At 44.5% G+C, this 18,609-nt stretch overlaps 1 protein-coding gene across 1 annotated transcript in view; it reads right to left on the reverse strand.

Annotated features, from left to right (window-relative positions):
• BMP2K (BMP2 inducible kinase) overlaps nt 1-18,242 on the reverse strand; it is a 49,486-nt gene extending 31,244 nt beyond the window's left edge. The window contains exon 1 of the mRNA XM_021529520.2: nt 17,853-18,242. Coding sequence (XP_021385195.2) covers nt 17,853-18,003 — 151 coding nt within the window. The 5' untranslated portion in view covers nt 18,004-18,242. The remainder of the gene's footprint in view (nt 1-17,852) is intronic.
• Between the last annotated feature and the right edge of the window lie 367 nt (nt 18,243-18,609).

Genomic DNA, 18,609 nt, shown 5'->3' on the forward strand with positions numbered 1-18,609 from the left:
ACTGGTAGAGAAGAATCAAGGAGGTAAGAAATACACACACAAGTGAAACAACCTACACAGGAAGTACTTCCCAATACTCGGGACACTAAAGTGAAACACAGCAGAGTTGTTTTAGCTGCCTCCTGTCAGCCCTGCCTGCTGCTCAAGGAGGCCACACTGGCATCACCTCAAGGCTCCCATGCACAGCTTTGCCAGACTTAGAGGAAATCCACCTCACAGAAGGCACCATGTAAATCCCTTCTTTCCTTAACTGCTGCTTGATCCAAAGCCAACCAGCACCACAGGAATTGTGTACTAAGGCAGGAGCTCGGGTAGACCACCAGGACACAAATAAGTAAATTAAAATTATTAACTCCTCAGATAATCAGGCAGCCAACTGAAAAGCACACATTTCATGGTACCTAGTAGCATCTGCAAGCCATGTTGATTAAGTATAGTGCACCTCATTTGATGCAAGTCTCATGTGCTTGAGCAAATAAGCACATAATCACTACCACTCAAGAAGCTAAGTTATATTTAAAATTTTTCTTGAAGATTAAATATTTATTATTTTTTAACTTGATTGTCATGTAGTCAAATGACATGCTAGGCTGTCAAAGCAGAATAATTCAACAACCCCACCCTAGTTTACATAGGGCCTTCCTAAAAATTCACCAGACACCCACTCTTAATAGCTCAAGTTCTTAACACTGAACGGCAGCTGGCATTGAAAGGATCCAAGGCGGCTCCAGCCTGGGGATTCTGCTACAGGGATGTGCAAGACCCTCATTTGCAGAAGAGTTTGTGTACTGTTCTCACAATAAAACTACCTGGTTTTTAAGCACCAATATTTGGCCAAAAATATAAAGCAGCAGTCAGGTAAAGCAAAATACTTGTGATTCGAGGGTAATAATCACTTCTTGACTTTTAAAGCCAGTTTTATAGCCTTGAAATCTTCTCTGACTAGCAGGAGGACAAAACAGAACTCCAGATTTCAAGTCCCGCTGCCAACTGTTCTGATGCAGCCTGAGCAGGCAGGCCTAGGTAGAAACCATCAGTGGAAAGCAGCAAAGCCCGAAATGCTGAGCCAAGGGCTGCTCTTGCCATCAGGTGGCGGTATCAGCCGGCAGCTGAATCCTAGGGACTGAAAAGCAGACCTGTCCTGTTTTGGCAAGAAGCAGATCCCTCACCTTGAATAGTTTGCCATCAGTAAATACCACTGCTTTACAAATCCTTCACTGCAAGAGTCAAGGGGCACAATCCTGAGCAAGACCCGACTAGGTGAACTGTCCTGCCACCAGCTCATGGGTTTCCTCACTGCTCCCCCTTCCCGTTCTCTCCCCTCCCACTGGGCCATGTGGGGCTCAGCTGCTGTCTGGTGTTCAACACAACAAGGAGCTTCAGCTCTTTCAGTCTTTGATTTCCACCAGAGTCATTCGAAGTTTAAATCCTCCCAAGGACAGCCACATTGCACTTTTCCCTGAAATACTTAGCAAAAAGTCTTTCTATTGGATCTATAGTTGGATAAGCCAATAGATACTTAGCACAATTAAACTCCTTAAAAAGCTCACACATCTTTCTTACCCTTCTTTACTTGAACTGCCTTTGTGCCACCTTAACTACGCACTTTTGGGATCATCTCATCAGCTAACCAGCAATGATTTGGGCCTTTTTTCTGGGCTAATTATTTTGTTTGTTTGTTTTCAATGAAATTCTACATCAGCCACTTGTGTTTGGTTTTTTTCCTATGCATATTTAAGGTCAACCTTGAGTAATTTCACAGGCCTCAACATGCCGTTTACACCTTATCATGTTACATTCCTGAAACTCAAACCAGGAAACAGTGGAGCTGTCAGAATTCTAAGCACCCTATTTGCTTACTCAGGTAGAACAAAATAAGGCTGAAAAATCTCCCAGTGAGTTTACCATCTTTCAGATTGCTGAGAGCCATTTTGTGGAGACAGTCTAGAAGAATAGTAACAAAGATATTCTGAATACAGTTACACACGTTATGCATATATAGACAACACCTTTCTTTACATCATACAGATTTTTTTCAAACATATAAAAGCATCAAATGTTGTTTCTCCAAGTAGTGAACTCCTTGACTATGTATTCAAATTTCAGACAAACAGTACAGAACTTATGGCACAGAAAGATTTTACCTCTACAGTAACACACAGCAACCATTAATCACATATGTAAAAGCTGAAACAGGAATGGCAGCTACTACACTGTAAATGGCTCCTTACAAATCCATTAAAACTTGGCTGTTTTGGAGAGGTGACTGAGTTTTTAGCATCCATTTCCATTCAGAGAAGTAAATCCCCAAATGTATGTTTTGATAAAGCCAAGGATTATACAAAAGTATGTTTTCAGATACCGTGTTTCCATGCGTTTTTTCTGTACATTTCAACACCTGAAACTAATGAAGAAATAAATGTGTACATCAACAGATCCTAGTCGTTCTCATATGCCTATGCAGTGTGGACAGTTAGATATTTAGGAACTTCCTTAACAACTCAGTATGATCTTATGTTCAGGAGGACAGTTTTTGAAGACACAAAGCCTTGGAGCTGTGAGCCCTAAGAGGAGTTCCAAGGCTGACCTGACTGCCTCCATCACAGCACAATTCCACACTGGCTTTACAGTCCCTGTGGAAAGCTGTTCCTAATAAAGTTCAGTGTAAAGCTGTTGTTAACAAAGCCCAACAACAACCAAAAAGATAGTTTCTTTCTAATTTGAAGCCCGCTGCCAAGACAGGCCCTCAGCTTCACATCACCTTGGTCAGGGAGGTAGCCTTGTATCCCTCTCCACAAAGCTAGAGGAACAGGTTCAAGTACAATTAACTCCCTGTGACCCATCTGCCCACATATAGCCTCTTATTCCCCAGTTTTGGAAGAAGATGGCTACCCATCTACATGCTAATTTCCGTTAAAAAAACAGGTCTGCCTTTTTGGCATTCCAGATATTGCCCCATAGAAGGATTATTTCAGTACATTTGTCTGTGTCCTGAATACATTTCTTCACTTAACAACACTTTCACTGCTGACTGGGAGAAATCACTTGATGCCTGGTCCACTTGTGCACGTCTGCTCCCTGCTAGTTCCAGAGACAGATCTTCAGGATGAGGCTGAACTGCAGCCAGAGCTGACCTGCTCCAGAAGTGACCCACCTTCCAGAACTGCACAGGCTTCCAAGCACTGTAGCTGCAAGCCCAATGCACTGGAAAGAACCATTTCATGGACTAGGAATCCATTCAAAACACAGAATAAAGCAGTTCAAGTACAAATGCTTTGAAACAGGCTCCTAGCAATACAAACAAATAAAACCTTACTGCAAGTCTGCAATGACAGAAAGCAGTATGACCTTATTAAAAGCTTTAAACAGCTTTCTTCCATGAGAGAAAAAAACCCCACAAAACCAAAACAAAAAAAGCCACAAAAATCCCCACCAAAAACAAAACAAAAACCCAAACAAATATAAAACAACAACAAAAAGCCAGCAAACAAAAAAATAACCCCAAACATCCCCCCTTCCCCCCAGCTCTAACCTCTATAGCTTCTGTGGTACTCCGACACAAAAGAAACCAGTGTCCAAAATGAAAGGACATTAAGAAGAAACTCCAGGAGGAACTAGTCCTTCTCCACAAAAAAGGCACAAGCTCAAGAAAAACAGCTCTTCATATCCTATTCACTTTTGTACGGAGGACTGAAAAAGGCCTTTTTTCAACCTGCATCAAACAATATGACCATGTACTGTTTTCCCAAGAATTTGGAGTCAGCTCCTTTCTACCACAGTTGAAGTAAACCCATGCCAAGAGCTGTTTCCTGCAGCTCAGTTTTGACCCCACCTTTATGTTGTGCAAAACACACACCAGCTCTCTGGCTCTTGAGAGTCCTTCCACGACCCTCATACGCTGCTATGCTGCCACAGAGCCTCCTCTTCCATCCTGCTACTCCATTTCCCTGGTGGTGCACTGCCACAACATGCATAACTCTGCATGTGCATTGGCATCCTACTGGGATAGGTTCACTGGTACAAATTCCCAGAACCTCCCTCCTCCCCACAAGGATGGCAGCCCTTCTCCTCAGAGGCACTGCCTTCTGCCAGCACTGATGCCATACTGCAGGCACTTTTAGGAGTGGCAGACTAAAAGCATACACAAGAAATACCTTTTTGCATAGAAAATATTAATTTGCATCGTTTTGTATAGAAAATATTAATTTAATTCCTGAAGCTGTGCAGCTTTCCATCTGTTTTTGACAGCAAAGCCTTTAAAAATGCATAGAAATCCAACAGTCAGATTCCAAACACCATGTGATTGTTGAGGGAGTAACTTTTAACAGAAACTCAAAATGCCTTTTCCAAGCCTTATGAAAAAATTTTGATGAAACGTTTAGGTTTTGTCACAAGTTCCACCAGAGAAGGAAGCCACAGTTCTGTCTTCCCATTCCTGAAGCACCTCTGCATGAGAAGATGAGGGCATGCCCTATTACTGAAGGTCTGTTTTGCAGCAGTGCAACACCAACTCCTGCAGCAGCTGGTGTGTACCTCATGCCACACGCCAGCTTCCAGACTGTGGGCTGAGGAGTTCTGGTGTTCCCCATGCCAGAACACTGCCACACTCTGCTCACTCCAACACTGCTGCCCCAGTGACTGCTGGCCCTGAGCATGCCAGACCCTGGGAAGGTGCCATACGTGACCTACCCCCAGCCCTGCTGTGTGGCTGCCAAGCCAAGCTGTAATCCCTGTGTGTGTGCTCCCTGCCTGGAAAGCAATGGAAAGTGGTTTAATGAAGGCAGCATTAACTAACACCCATCGTATACACATCCACCTTTCCATACATTTACATCTGTGCTTTTGTGAACATGCACACGGGCATGGATATTCTTAGTGAAGTTTATCCCACGACCCTCAGTCATGAACACAAGGCTCTGAGATGCAGCCCCAGCCCAAAGAACATTTGACAGATGTTACTTCCAAGCTCAAGAGCTCAGCACTGCCCAAACCAAGAACAGAAATAGCTCCCTACTTCTAAAATACTCAATTTCTACACACACATTTCAGAGTTGAGTATTTCTCCACTTTATTTTAAGAATGCAGACAATGCATTCCAAGGGCCATACCACTGCTCCCTTTCCCACTGCCCACACAAATTCCCACCATGTAAGAAGCTGACTATCAGGGCTAGTTTAGACAAGTAGCACTGTTTTTCTCAAATCTGCATCCGCTCCTACGGCAGCACTGGGAAAACAGCAGCTGCAAATCACAACCCAGCAGGACAACACTGTGCAGCCACAGCACAGGCAGGTCTGCACAACTCTGCTAATGGGACTGCTACCCTGCCACAGGCTTGCATGTCTGGATTCCACTTCTTCCAGCATCAGCTGTAGGCCAACCTCACAAAAAAGCTCTGACAGAAGCACCAGCGACAGCATGGGAGATCCAAGACACTTCAGTTACTGAGAGAGATGGGGAAGCTGAATTAAGGTCTGCTGTAGATGTTTGTGAAAAGTTTCTGTGTTTATTAACACCCATGCTCCAGACATGCCCAAGCGCCAACCCTGAGATGCCTAAGAGCTGGCATATTGAACAGCAAAAGAAACAGAGCTCTGTGTCCTGCAGGACAGCTCATCACTCCACCTGCTTCTCCACGTCCAGGTGACCTGCTAGCCATGTTTGACTACTGCTTCCATGGCATGTCTGCCTGACAGTCTTGGCTACTTGGCTGCTAGAGAAACAGAAAACACCAATTTCCTGTAGCATATAAATTTCCTAACACACTTGCAATTCCTGCAGTAACCTAATTAAGGAAGATGAAGGCAGATTGACTGAAAGGCTCACTTAATGTATGCTTTTAAAAAATAAACAGACAAAACAAAAAAACCCAAGCATTTGCTATACCCTGCAAGGAATGCATCTTCTGCACCCAAGACAAAGTATTTTATTTCTTAGGGTAAAGCTGATGCGTTCTCATACCCTGGCTGGAAAGAGACCAAAATCCTCCCTGTATTTCCATCTTCAATCAAGCTGCTTGAGCGTTAGTCACAACCACTGTACTACTTTCATGTATTACATCATCACCACCTCCTTCTGTTCACTGGGGGGAAAAAAATTAATGCATTTAACTCTGCAACTATATTTAACAGAAGCTTGTATTTAAGTCAAGTAATACCTCCTTCCTCTGTCTAAGTAAAGGACCACAGCAGGCTACCAGCAGTTCACCAACAGTTCAATTCATTTACTATGAAAATTATTGTTAACATCTACTTACTCATCTGTGCTTTTCACAAGAAAGCTTTTCAACTTACCCAAGACATTGGTAAGACACCTACAATGAGCATCCACTAGCACAGTTTACAAAAAAAAAAATCCCAAAACCTGAAAACTTTGAACAGCAGTTTTATCTTTAGCATGTCTTCCCCATCTCGTGTTTTTGTTCACTGAACTCGGCTCCAGCTGTAGTTTGGTCTGACCTGAAAACAGAGCGAGCTGAAAAACCACAAGAGGGACATGATCTGTGCATATAGGCTCAACAAACACAGAGTTCACCATTCTACAACGGTGAGGTTAAGAGAATGAATTTCCTAGATGAATTTCAAATGTCATTCATTACTTTTTTTATAAAGCTTGATTTTAGGCCCAGTATAATCGAAAAATCAAATATACTTACAAATTAGTTAAATCAGCAGGTAGATAATATATAGCCAATATGCAAATACCATTACTTGTTTGGAACAGAACTTAATTGTCATACCATATAGTTACCAACTAATTAAGAAAACAAACACCTTATCTCTACCAAACTCTTACTTGCTCTCTAGCTGGCCTTTCATCTTCCTTGAAATCACTGCTTTAATTGTGATTTCCATGTTGAGGGCCAGGAACGCCAAGCCAAGCAGGGCTCTCTAACCTCCCCCATGACTAACCGTGCACTGAATGCCCCTGAGCTGCCGTGGCACGGGAACAAAGCTCCGCACACAGAGCCCGGCTCCGGCCCAGCGGCTGGTTCGCAGCGTCCTGGACCAGTGCCACCTCTGGCTGCCACACAAAGCAAGAGCCACCAGGCCAGGCAGACACAAACCAAGCCGTTTGTAACACCAGCAGCACTTCAGACTCAGGCAGATGTCACTGGAAGAGTCTCTGGTTTCCTCCTTTTCTAAGGCATCTTACACATACAAATGAGCAAGATGAAGCCCATCTCTTCCCTGCTAGGATGAACAGTCTCACTCACTTTCACATCTAAGCATAATTCATTGACCATTTAATCTAGGAGCAGGACTAGAATTAGACTGACTGCCTGAAATTAGTGCTAAAACATCCAATATGAATAATTAAGAAGGCTTTTCATTATCTTACCTTACAGTCTTCAGCTGCTGGCAAATACTGGCACATGTTTTAACTCTGGCATACCAAAGGTATATGCTGAGATACAGAGTTAGCCAGCCTAAGAACAGCAAGGGACAAGTAAACTTCAAGAGCACAGTACCCGAGATCTGACCTGCTCACACCAATGAACAGAATTATAAGCCATTTTAGGCAATAATACTTCCTTGGCACCTGCATGGGGACAGGCAGCTCTTGAACCTCACCTAGTACATGCTGAATACATTTGAATATTCCAAATTGCATATAAAGCATCTCTCAAGACCTTGCAGCACTTCTGTGCTTGGGATTCCAAACTTCACACTGTAACATATAACAATTTAAAATAAACAGTACACTTAAATTTCATAACAGTCTAAGCAGCTTGATAATTTAAGCTATGGTGCAATGGAAACAGGATTACAGATAGCAGAGTCAAGACTACCAAAATCATTTAGTATCTCTCATATAATTCCCATGTTTCAAGAAGCCAGTCAACAGTGGTAAACTCAGAACAAGGGAGTTATTTATTAAAGGGACTGATCAGGAAACCCATGGGTTTGGGGAAATCTCAGAAAATCAAAGTGTTAGGACTCAACTACCATCTAAACTCAAAGATGTCCTTCAGCAAAAGCCTCCTCTTAAAAACTCAGCCATACAATTTGATGTCAGTTTAACAAAACAGAAAGTCATGAGAAAAGCATAAAACGTTTAATAGAGAAATCAAATATTTCAGGTGAAGCACGAAGCTGGGAGGATAATACTATAAAGTCACACCAAGATGGATGGAATTCAAAGACTATAAGACTAGGCCGAATAAAATGAACAAACAGCTTCCTTTTGAGTTGCCAAAACAACAAGAACTTGCTTTTCCATCTTTGGATTGCCTAAGACGACTCTGGATAGCTCTTTCTGGGAGCAAACACTCCTCCTGTTGCTTACACAAGTTCTCATGACATAAAAACCAAGTGATAGTTCCTCTCACCTCACAGCCAAGTTGAAGGTCTCAAGTCTATAGATGCAGAGTGTGCTACTGAGCTCTACAGAGACAAAACAGCACGGCTCAAAGAAAGCCATCATTTTATTTGCTTTTCTCCAAACAATTAATTTTCCTGCACATCACACAAACCAGAACTGATCCCATGTCTAAATGCTGACATACTGAATTTCATTCACTCTTCCTATTCTAGTCTCATGAACACAGATTGTATTCAGGTCAGGTTCTTATATACACATATCAGCAAAGTAGAATTTAGTGCCTTACATTCTTTAATTATTTATTTGCTCTGCACCACTCTCATAGTTATATGCAAGTTAATTATCCAGAACAAGAAAAAACTTGTTCAGCAACAATTTCTCTAAATAAAAGCACATTCAATTTTTCAACCTGCAGGAATTGCAAAAGAACATAAGAAAATGTCATATTAATCACTCACTTCCAAAGCTATTTTTTGTTTCATAAGAAGCAAAACACTGCAACAATTACTCATTACAACTGCTACTGAAAGACAAGATATACAGATAAAAATCACAGCCAGAGTAACAAATTTTTAAAGATGAGTCAGTTCAACAGAACTGAAACACACCAGGAATTGAACCATCCTTGTGTTTTGGCACATGCTTGGTAGAGACTTGCCTATTGAAGGTTCTAGGCACCACAGGAACAAATCCACCCATTTAAATAAAATGTAAGTTTGGAAGGAAGCCAAACATATACATGACTGAATAAAAACTCCTCAAGCCCCGTAACATCACAATTCCTACCTTAGCTTTGCATGTGGCAATTAAGGCACAGTGTGTAACAGAAGGGATGAGGAAGAAACCATCATAGTTCCAAACTCTACCTGTATCTCTTGTACAGACTCATATGACTCAGGGCAAATCCCTTCATCTTTGCTTCTCCCTCTGTGGAGTAATGGCTCTCCAAGAGCCATGTGATGCTTTTGGCAGCAATACCAGCTTTGATACCTCTTGAAGAGCAAGATATAGAGTGCTCAGATGTTCACACTCACTTGAGTCTCTATAATCATTTCTTCAGTACTTTCACCACTAGCCCCAGAAGCAAAGCAGACCTAATGATCAGCAAGACTAAGGGAAGACTCTTTTACCTTTACAGGGAGAACACTCCCAAGTCTGCCAATTTTCAGTTCCACTAGACAAGAGTGCTTTAACATGTCATGTCGAGGCCAAAGCAGTATGTTTTCTGCTATTAAACCAAAATAAGTATTCCTTATTTCATTATGACAGTCACCTAGGATCAAAGCTAGGTTTTTTTTATTTCCAGTTGGCAACCTTCACTTTTCTACTTTCCTCCACCCTGCCTCTGTTTGGAGACCCAGTTTCACAAATGAACCCGCCCACATCCAAGACATCGCACTGGAACTAGAAAAAAGTAACCAACCTAGACAAGCGTGAGCAAGGAACATGAGAATGTGGAGAGGAAGGGAAAGTTTCCTACCTCCTTAACCAGGAGACAAACATTGAAGGAGACTAAAATCCATTCCTAAGACAACCAGGAAAGCAGGGGCAGAGGAATTCATGCTCCTTTCCTGTCAGAAGCCAGACAGTGATGCAGAGAAACACAGACTCTCCCTGGAGGAGAGCAGGGGTTTCAGGATCGCCGCACATCTCCATCCGCTGGAGGAGAAAACGCAGGACAAGCAACAACCGCGCAGAGATGACGTGACCTGCACCGGGGCATTGCTGCTCCACTGGGACCTGCAAACATTCTCAGACTGGCAGCTCCCAGGCATCACCAATAGGCAAATACCCCAAACACATCAGGAAACAGCTGTTCATCCAACATATTGACAGTTTTTAAACTAAGCCCACGGACACAAATGAGGAAAAGCTTCCATTTCATAACAGATGCTTGCAAATCCAATAGTTTCTTAGGAAAAGGATGGCATCTGAAGCAATCCAGTTACAATCAGACAAGTGACTGACCCTGCCTGTGTTCTGGGTTAGTCCCCAAGCTGCCACCCAAATCTCACACTGCCCTTTGGCAGGCACAGAGCATTCATAGTGTCAGTTAACACAGCTCAGCTTACAAACATCAATTCCTTCAACTGCGGCACCTGCTTAGCTAGAACATTACAGAGACAAAAAATAGCTACAGCAAGTAAAATATAGCACAAGGTTAAGGAATTAGGAGAACGAAGATAAACAAAACACTGTAAACTAAAGCAATGCCCGAGACAAGTGGCACAACCTAACTGAGCACCTCCCTTCTGAACCAGAGGTGACATCTATTCAGCTGCAAGTGAGACACTCATCAAAGAGCATATGTGCACATTTACAGAGCCAACCAACTTCTACAGCTGGAAAGGCAGCTGAGCTCACTCGGTTAACATGCTTATGCAATTCGACATGCTCGTTCTTCCCTGCTGCCAAAGCCAAGCATGCCAGGAACCGTGCTGCTCCCTAGACACTGAGCTCCATCCCTGGAGTTAACTTCTCTTCGCCATGCACAGAAGCAGTGCAGGAACCCTTCCCTGTGGGCAACACATGGGTTACTCACTGACAGCTCTGATACTACACTGACAACAGGCCAGAGAAATACATACCCTCTTCCCACAATTACTGGCTCCTAGTTAATGTGCGTCTGAAAAGGAATTCTACTGCTTTTATCCAATCATTTTCCTTTTCCATGTTGACACGCAAAACACTGAGATTTAATTAAAAAAAATCAGTTAAACCAGTAAAGCACACCAAAAAAACTTTAAGATCCTGCAAAGCTTTTTTTTAAAGCTTTGCCATGTCCTTCTTAGACCCAGCTAACATAACCTCCATTCTCCCATACTGCCTTATCCTGTGAGGGTGTCCAAGAGCTTTCTCCTGCAACACATCTGCACACATACCCTCCCCTCATGAATACTGTAACATCAGCTTTATCAAAATGCATCTGCAAAGAAAAAGGCAAGTAGATGGCACACACACTGGCACATCTGTTTTTCTTCAAAATTTGGCAAAGGAAAGACGGCTTGAGTATTTATGTGATATTAACATGATACTGCTACAAATCAAGTTCCTTCTCCTGTAACCATCTCTCAGCCACTAGCCTGAAAACTTAGCTCAGAATTACTAGATTCCCAAGCACTTCCTCTTTACTTAATACTGCTGGTCACACAAAAACTAAAGGGATAACATCCTCTAAAAAGACCATAACTGTGTGTAGTTAACAGAGGCATAACAAGACCTGTCCATCTACACACAATCCAGGAAGGAGTGTCTGCAGGGCATGCAAGCACTAATAACTGGATAATCAAAGAGCATTAGACCACGTGTCCTAAGAGCTGAACTTGGCCCTAGCTGTACAATAGATGCCTTTGTCAGCCTACAGATGTTTCCCAACCTGTTCGTTTCTCCACGCATGTCCCAGAGGCACACAGCAGCTCTGAAGAGCAAAGCAAGAGCAACTGTTCTGCCCAAGTGCCACCACAGCAGTCAGCACACCAGATGTGCAACTAACTGAGCTGAGTTGGAGCTTCATTCTGTGCGCTACATTACATGAAAACACATCAATATGCAGGTAAATGTCTAAGACAAGGATCACACACAAACCCCCCCAACTGCTGTCTGTTTGCCTGCTCATTGCACAGAGTATAGCTCCATGCTGTGCTAGCCAAACAACGCTCTTTTAGCACCATGTGAGCTGCCTTCATGAGGCTCAGGAAGTCCCAAAGAAAATCCCCACACACAACAGCACCGGCTCCCCAACTTTCACCACCAAGAAATCAAGTCTAGCTTGGTCCAGGATCTCAGTACCTGCCAGTATGCAGATGTACTTGATGTACGACAGCCATGACTATTTTGGGGAGTGTAGAAGAGATTAATGTGTATTGTATTATGCTTTCAGCCAAAACAAAAGTCAGTTTCAAGTACTCACTCTGCTTTGTCTCCCTTATATCTTGAACTGGAACAAGCCCTATCTCCTACTCCATTATTAGCAAAGCAAAACTGTTTGAGACAGAACAACAGGCTTGACCTTTACAGTCAAGTGCAAACAGATTCAGAAATATTTCACTCTGGAAAAAAAAAAAAATCAACATGACCAAATCAACTTAAATGCCACAAGTTAGCTTTCCAGACAGCCTTCCAGCTCATAATCCACCTAAACAGCTGAAAATAAAACACAGCTTCCACAGAGCAGCAAGTCACATGCAATAACCAAATTAACCAAGACCAGTACATGTCCCCTTGTCTCATAGAACACTAGCACATGCCAGTAGAAGTAACCCTGCACTAGGTATATTCGTAACACCTGCCACAGACATGAGCTCTCCCAGAGTCAAAAACTGGGGCTACACCTCGTGGAGTCACTTGGAAGTACTGAAATTCACAGATCCATTACAATGGCATCTCTATTTACCTCTCCAGAAAAAAGAACAACAAACAAGCTCCACCTTGAGGGGAGATGAAGGTCAGCTATGCAACAACTTTCTTCTGATTTACAGCAGCTGCTGGAGCTGCAAATCCTCACAATATCTTGCTCTGGGGACTTAGAATGATGGTATGAGAGGTCAAAGGCCAAGAGAATCTTATGCACAGCACTAAGCTTGTTTATTTGGATTACAAACTGAACTGCTATTGATGAGACATAAGTTAGAAAAAAACAAAAAACAAAACAGAATGTTCAAGACTACCCCAATTTCAAGAGCAGTTTGGAAGAACTTAAATAATAAATAACTTAAATAAATTATCTACAAACACAGAGCATAACAGCTCACAAAAGAGGACTTGGATTCCTCTCAATTACGGTTACATTTTTATTAGGCCTCGACTAGAACAGTATGAATGTAAAAGGCAAACCAAACCATAAGAGTTATCAAGTACTTGAAAGACTACACACAATTAAAGTAGGACAGTAGAACTCACAAGAAGCTCATTCCTTCAGTGGTGTAAGAGACTGGAGGAATGGTTGACTGGCTCAAAATAACCAGGCAGGAAGTGTGTGGGGTAACAAGGTGAGCTCTGCATAGGTGAGGCAGGCACTGCTCCTTCCCTGGCCCCCTGAGGTTCTGTCAGCCTCTGGTCCACACTATAATGGTGCTGACTGACCCCCTCCCTGCCCCAAAACAGCACTGACTGACCCACAACCTGCATTGACCCAGACCTGTCAAAAGGTTTTGTCTGGGAGAAAGTCAAGCTGACCCCCAGAGTGGGTAGATGGGGAGAAAGCCACTGACCCTCTGTAGGTTAATGACCAGTTTGTTACTGAACCTCCTGGGAATTTGGTTGTTTCTCTGCACGCCACCTAGAAGGAATCAAGCTACCTTCCCTATTGAGAGGCCCCTTTTCAAAGAAAATTGTGCTTTAACCACCATATTTACTGAACAAAGCAAACATTCTATTACACAAACATGAACGAATGAACTTGTAAGTACTTAATGAAGTACCTAACAAATGAATTTTACACCTCTTGAGTGGCCTTTTCCCTGTCTCTCTAGTCCTAGACATAAGGTCACTTAGAAAAGCAAGGCCTCCTAAGCCACAGCAGCAGAGGCTCAACACCACACAACTCCGGACTCACCGCTCTATCAGCCAGGACAATAAAAATAAACCACTGTACTCACTACTACACAACTTCTTTCCACACACACTAGGGCAAAGCAAAGTCACAGCAAGAGACCAGTGAAGTTCATTCTTTCCTGACCAGAGCGAAAAGCTGCTTTGCATGCCCTTGGGGTACCTCTTAGAGCAAGGGGCACACAGAACTACCCACTTCTCCTTCAAGGTGCCTGGCATCCCACCTCCACGCTCCTCAGCAATCCTCTGGCTGGCAAGGGCATGAGCTGCTGTGTGGGAACACCACACAGCGCTGTTTTATTTTGGTAAGATGCAATGGCATATACCCCACAACTCCATTAACCAATTCTGAATGAAAACAAAAAGCAGATGATGAGCATCTTTCCCCATCCACAAATCAGCTTCCAAACCTAGCCAGACAAGTTTGAGAAGGAAGCTGGAGAGTCTGCTGCCCTTTTTTTTTTTTTTAACAGCTGTAATTGCCTCTTTCTAGCTTCATCTGCGCTTGTTAAAAACATACATAAGAACATTACAACACTTCCCATAACCTCTTTGGTCTGCTCGTGGTACAAAGACAGCCTAGAACCTGGCAAAGCCTTTATTTATTCAGTTTCAACATCTCAAACCCGGCCAAGCAGTCAAGACAGTAAGAGAAATGAGCATCTTGCAATGCCTACCTTTATAGTAGGCAGAAAAAACACTTTTAATGTAGTTAAGCAACTAAGTATGTAGTATCACTGTATCAAGCCACAACTTTCCATCTCCTCCCCATATAAGACAAAAATATTTTGAGAACTTACCAATTTAAACTTTCCTTTTCACTCTTCACAACAAACTGTTCTGCATTGACATTTGAGATAAATTTTCAAGCATGATTCATATCTGGCCACTTCCAGTTTGCTGCAACTTCTGAACTTTAAAGTCTTTTTCAATATCAAAGTTTCCATAACTGCAGTTCCCCATGCACCACCTCTAACTTTCAAGACAGAACTCCCCATATTTTTATGATATTTCACTTTCCAAACTTGAGCTGCATTGCAAATACTCTGCTTCAACAAAAAGGCAGAAAGACAAGGCCTTCACTCTGTATCAGTAATTTATTCCACATATTTCTGCCTTGCCCTCAAAATGGACAGGAATTAGTTTTCTACATCAAACCTTAAACCAAATTAACTACTTTTTCCCCCATCTCTGAGAAATAAAAAGTAAGAGCACATACCTCCATCCAACAGTATACTGACCAGTAGGTTATGGAGGCCAAGAAGTCATCACAGAATAGATGTTTAGAACAAAATAAACCATCTAACAGCCTAATAGCTACAGCTCTTCAACTTTACACCCTCTTTAGTCAAAAGAATGCATTTCCTTTAGACAGAATTATACTTTATTCAAAACAACTGCATTATAATGCTCTACACTTCTACCTTTAGAACACTGCAATAAAACCATTTTGTCAAAGACTACAGCATCTGGAGTGCAACACTTGTATCAACACAAGAAATCTACCCAAATATCCATCACTGCAGCCCAGGAAGGTCATGACAACCCCAGCTGTTTGGTATCACTATTGCCAGTCCTCCAGTTCCCAGGAACTTCAATCCTCCACAACACCACAACAGGAGATGCCTTCCTAAGACTGTTCAGAGCAAAAGCCAGAAAGAGGGTGGGGGTTAAACAGCTTGCACAAAACAGACATCTCATGCTATTCATTCTAACAGCTAATAACAATACAATATACTACACCTCTGTTAACAGAACACTGTATTTCCTCTTGAACAGATTTGTTAAGATCTTTAGATTCATTAACTGGATCTATCATTAATGCTTCATAATGCAAGCTCTAACTTGGATGGATATTAGCATCTTAAATGCTATTTCATCAGCACTGAGTAATACGAACTACCTGACAAGTTTACAAGCCTCGGTTAAACTGAGTTTCAGAAACTGAAATTAAAAAAATGCCTTGTGCAAAGAGAACAGAAAAAAAAAAAGTTTTCACCTCTCCCCTCCCAAGAGAAAGATTATTAAGTAGGGAATTTGTGAAGTGTTCAGCATAAGGTAGCAGAATGACTAATGTGACAGCAGTAACACAATTCTTACTATTAATTGCTACTGAGGCAAGGGATTGATTGTCGACGAGTTATTCCCGGACAAAAAGCCCTCTCCTGACCCATAAAGCCTTGTGTGGGTTAGGAGCACCCAAGGGCCACCTGGACACTCAGTCACAGGGCCCTTCCTCCCCTGCACACACCTGCAGCACACACACAGCCTGTTACAGCCCAGCTGCTCCCTGACAGTCAGAGGAGCTGGGAGAGCCCGGCCCCTCCTCCCTCACATCCCTCTTTCCCCAACCCTGCCCTTGTGCCACCTGTTGTTTTCTTATCCTCCAGGCCCCTTTGGGTCCTCCCTACCAACCCGCTCCAGGGGTAACTTGGAGACTTTTCTCAGGATGCAGCAAATTGGCACTGCCCCAACCCTTATCAGTTCTCGTCCTAAGCATCCATACTCAAGAGACCGCATAAAACCTGAAGGGAAAAAAAAAAAAAAAGAAAAAGCAGTAGAAAACATCTTTCAGACTCAAAAGTAGGAAGTTCGTTCACACAACAGTCACATGTTAAAATTTGGACTTCCCCTGGCCCCAAGGGCTGTCAATTTGTTTCTGCCAGCTACAGAAAGGAAAAAAACTCATTATCTCTAGTGACTCTAAACACAGACCATCATGAGAAAACTTTTAATGATGTGCTACACTAAACAAAGCACTATAAATTTTCTCTCCTTTGCACTACTTATGTTTTCTGTGATACCACCTCAATTCCTTCAAGAGCCTATTGTCTTTATTTTTTAAAAAAGTCTCTATCTTGCCATTAAGCCCTGCCACAACATGACCTTCTGTCAGACCTTCTTCCAGTGACTTGGAAGTAGTTCCCAGCAAGGACCATCCAGACTTCAGGCAACCAGGTATGCAGTTGGCTAATTCCTGTCACCATCTTCACACCCTTAATACAAAACACTGCATTCTAAACATTGCGTACCAAATCCACTTTACTATGACAGTCATTCCTAGACAGCAATGAAAATATAAGTGCTACTTTTTTGCCGCCATTCCAATTAGGAATATTATCTGCATGCACTTGTTAAAACCACGTCTTAAATCTCCACCAAGAAATGCACATAATCGGTGAAAGTTAACTGGCACACTTACACATAAATATACTGAGGCATAGTCTAAGCGACACACAAACGAAATCGACAGAGATGTATTATTTCACCCACAACATCCCAAGCATGCACTGTAAACATTCAGCAACCGTGAAATTTACGGAACTAGCCCTAAGCTCAGTGACCTGAGAGGCGAATTACACTTTACACGTCACATCAATTACCACCTCTGGGACACGAACACCGCACTGTTTCCCACACACAGTGCAAAACTCAAAAATGGCTCTTCTCAGGGGGTCCCATGCCAGCACCTAGTGAAGCAGTACAGTTAAGAAAGTCCAGCCAACCCCACGATTACAAATATCCACGCAACTCTTCCTTCGGTCCCAGTGCAAATCCGACATGAAGTTCACCACAAGAAGCACAAGCCGAACACCCTGCAGCGAGGGGAGGCTCTACAGTACCACAACCTACCAGCACCGCACTTCCACTCGTGACCGTGACACCAGTCTGCCGCCTTACACCGGGGAAGACCAGGAAATTCATTCTGTCGGGTTTGTTTGGGTGTTTTTTTTTTTTTTTATTCCAGAGCAGGGGGCAAAAGCAAAAGACGCAGGCTGACGGAGGCGCCGGTGGGACCTTCCCCGCCTCACCCACCCAAGGCAGCGAGCCGGGAAACTCCGAGCGCCCTAAGCAGCCCCCGGGCCAGGGAGCGGCCGAAGCAGCGCAGCCCAAAGCCCCGCAAGCGGCTCCCCGCGGGCGAGCGACTCCGGGGGGCCGGGAGGGCCCGGGAGGGCCCGGGGCCGGCCCGTCCTTACCTTCGGCAAGCGGCTCCTCGGGGGTCACCTGGTACCGCCCCACCGCCAGCGCCCTGCCCAGGGCCACGCCGCTCCCGGAGCCGCCGCACGCCGTCCCGCCGCCGCCGCCGCCGCTCCCCTCGGACTTGGGCATGCGAGAAAACTTCTTCATGGCGAGCGGAGCCCCAGGAAGAACCGGGGAGGAACCGGAGGCAAGCGGCGCTGAGGGGGTGCCCCGCTTCACATGCCGGCCGCGGCACTCGCTTCTCCTCGCCCGCCGCCGGCTCCTGAAGGGGAAGAGGAGAAGGAGGAGGAAGAAGGGGAAGGAGGAAGGAGCAGCCGCAGCTCCGGGCGGCCGGGGCGGCTGAGGGGGACGCCGCGCGCTGTGCCGGGAGCGGCCGGCGCGCGGCCTGAGGGCGCAGGCGCGGGCCCGCCCCGCCCCTCCTGAGCGCGCCCGCCCGGCCGGAACTGCGGCCGGCCCTGCACGTGCCGCGGCAGCGAGGCGCGAGCCCGCCCCGCGCTCCCTCGCGCGCCCCGCGCGCTTTCCCGCCCGTGGAAAGCCGGTTTCCTGAGGGGAGGCGGCGGCGGGCGCGGCGCGGGGCGCGCCCCGCGGGGATCCGCGCGTCGCCAGCCTGCCCTCAGGCTGGCCCCTCGCCCTCAGGCTGGCCCCTCGCCCCCTCACGGCGTCCGTCGTGCTCCACCCGCCCAGGCCGCGGCGTGGTAATGATCGAGGTGGTAAAAATGGCTCTGCACGCCCGGCGCTGTGGAGCCTCTTGAG

The sequence above is a fragment of the Lonchura striata genome, chromosome 4 (assembly GCF_046129695.1).
Source record: "Lonchura striata isolate bLonStr1 chromosome 4, bLonStr1.mat, whole genome shotgun sequence".
Taxonomy (NCBI): domain Eukaryota; kingdom Metazoa; phylum Chordata; class Aves; order Passeriformes; family Estrildidae; genus Lonchura; species Lonchura striata.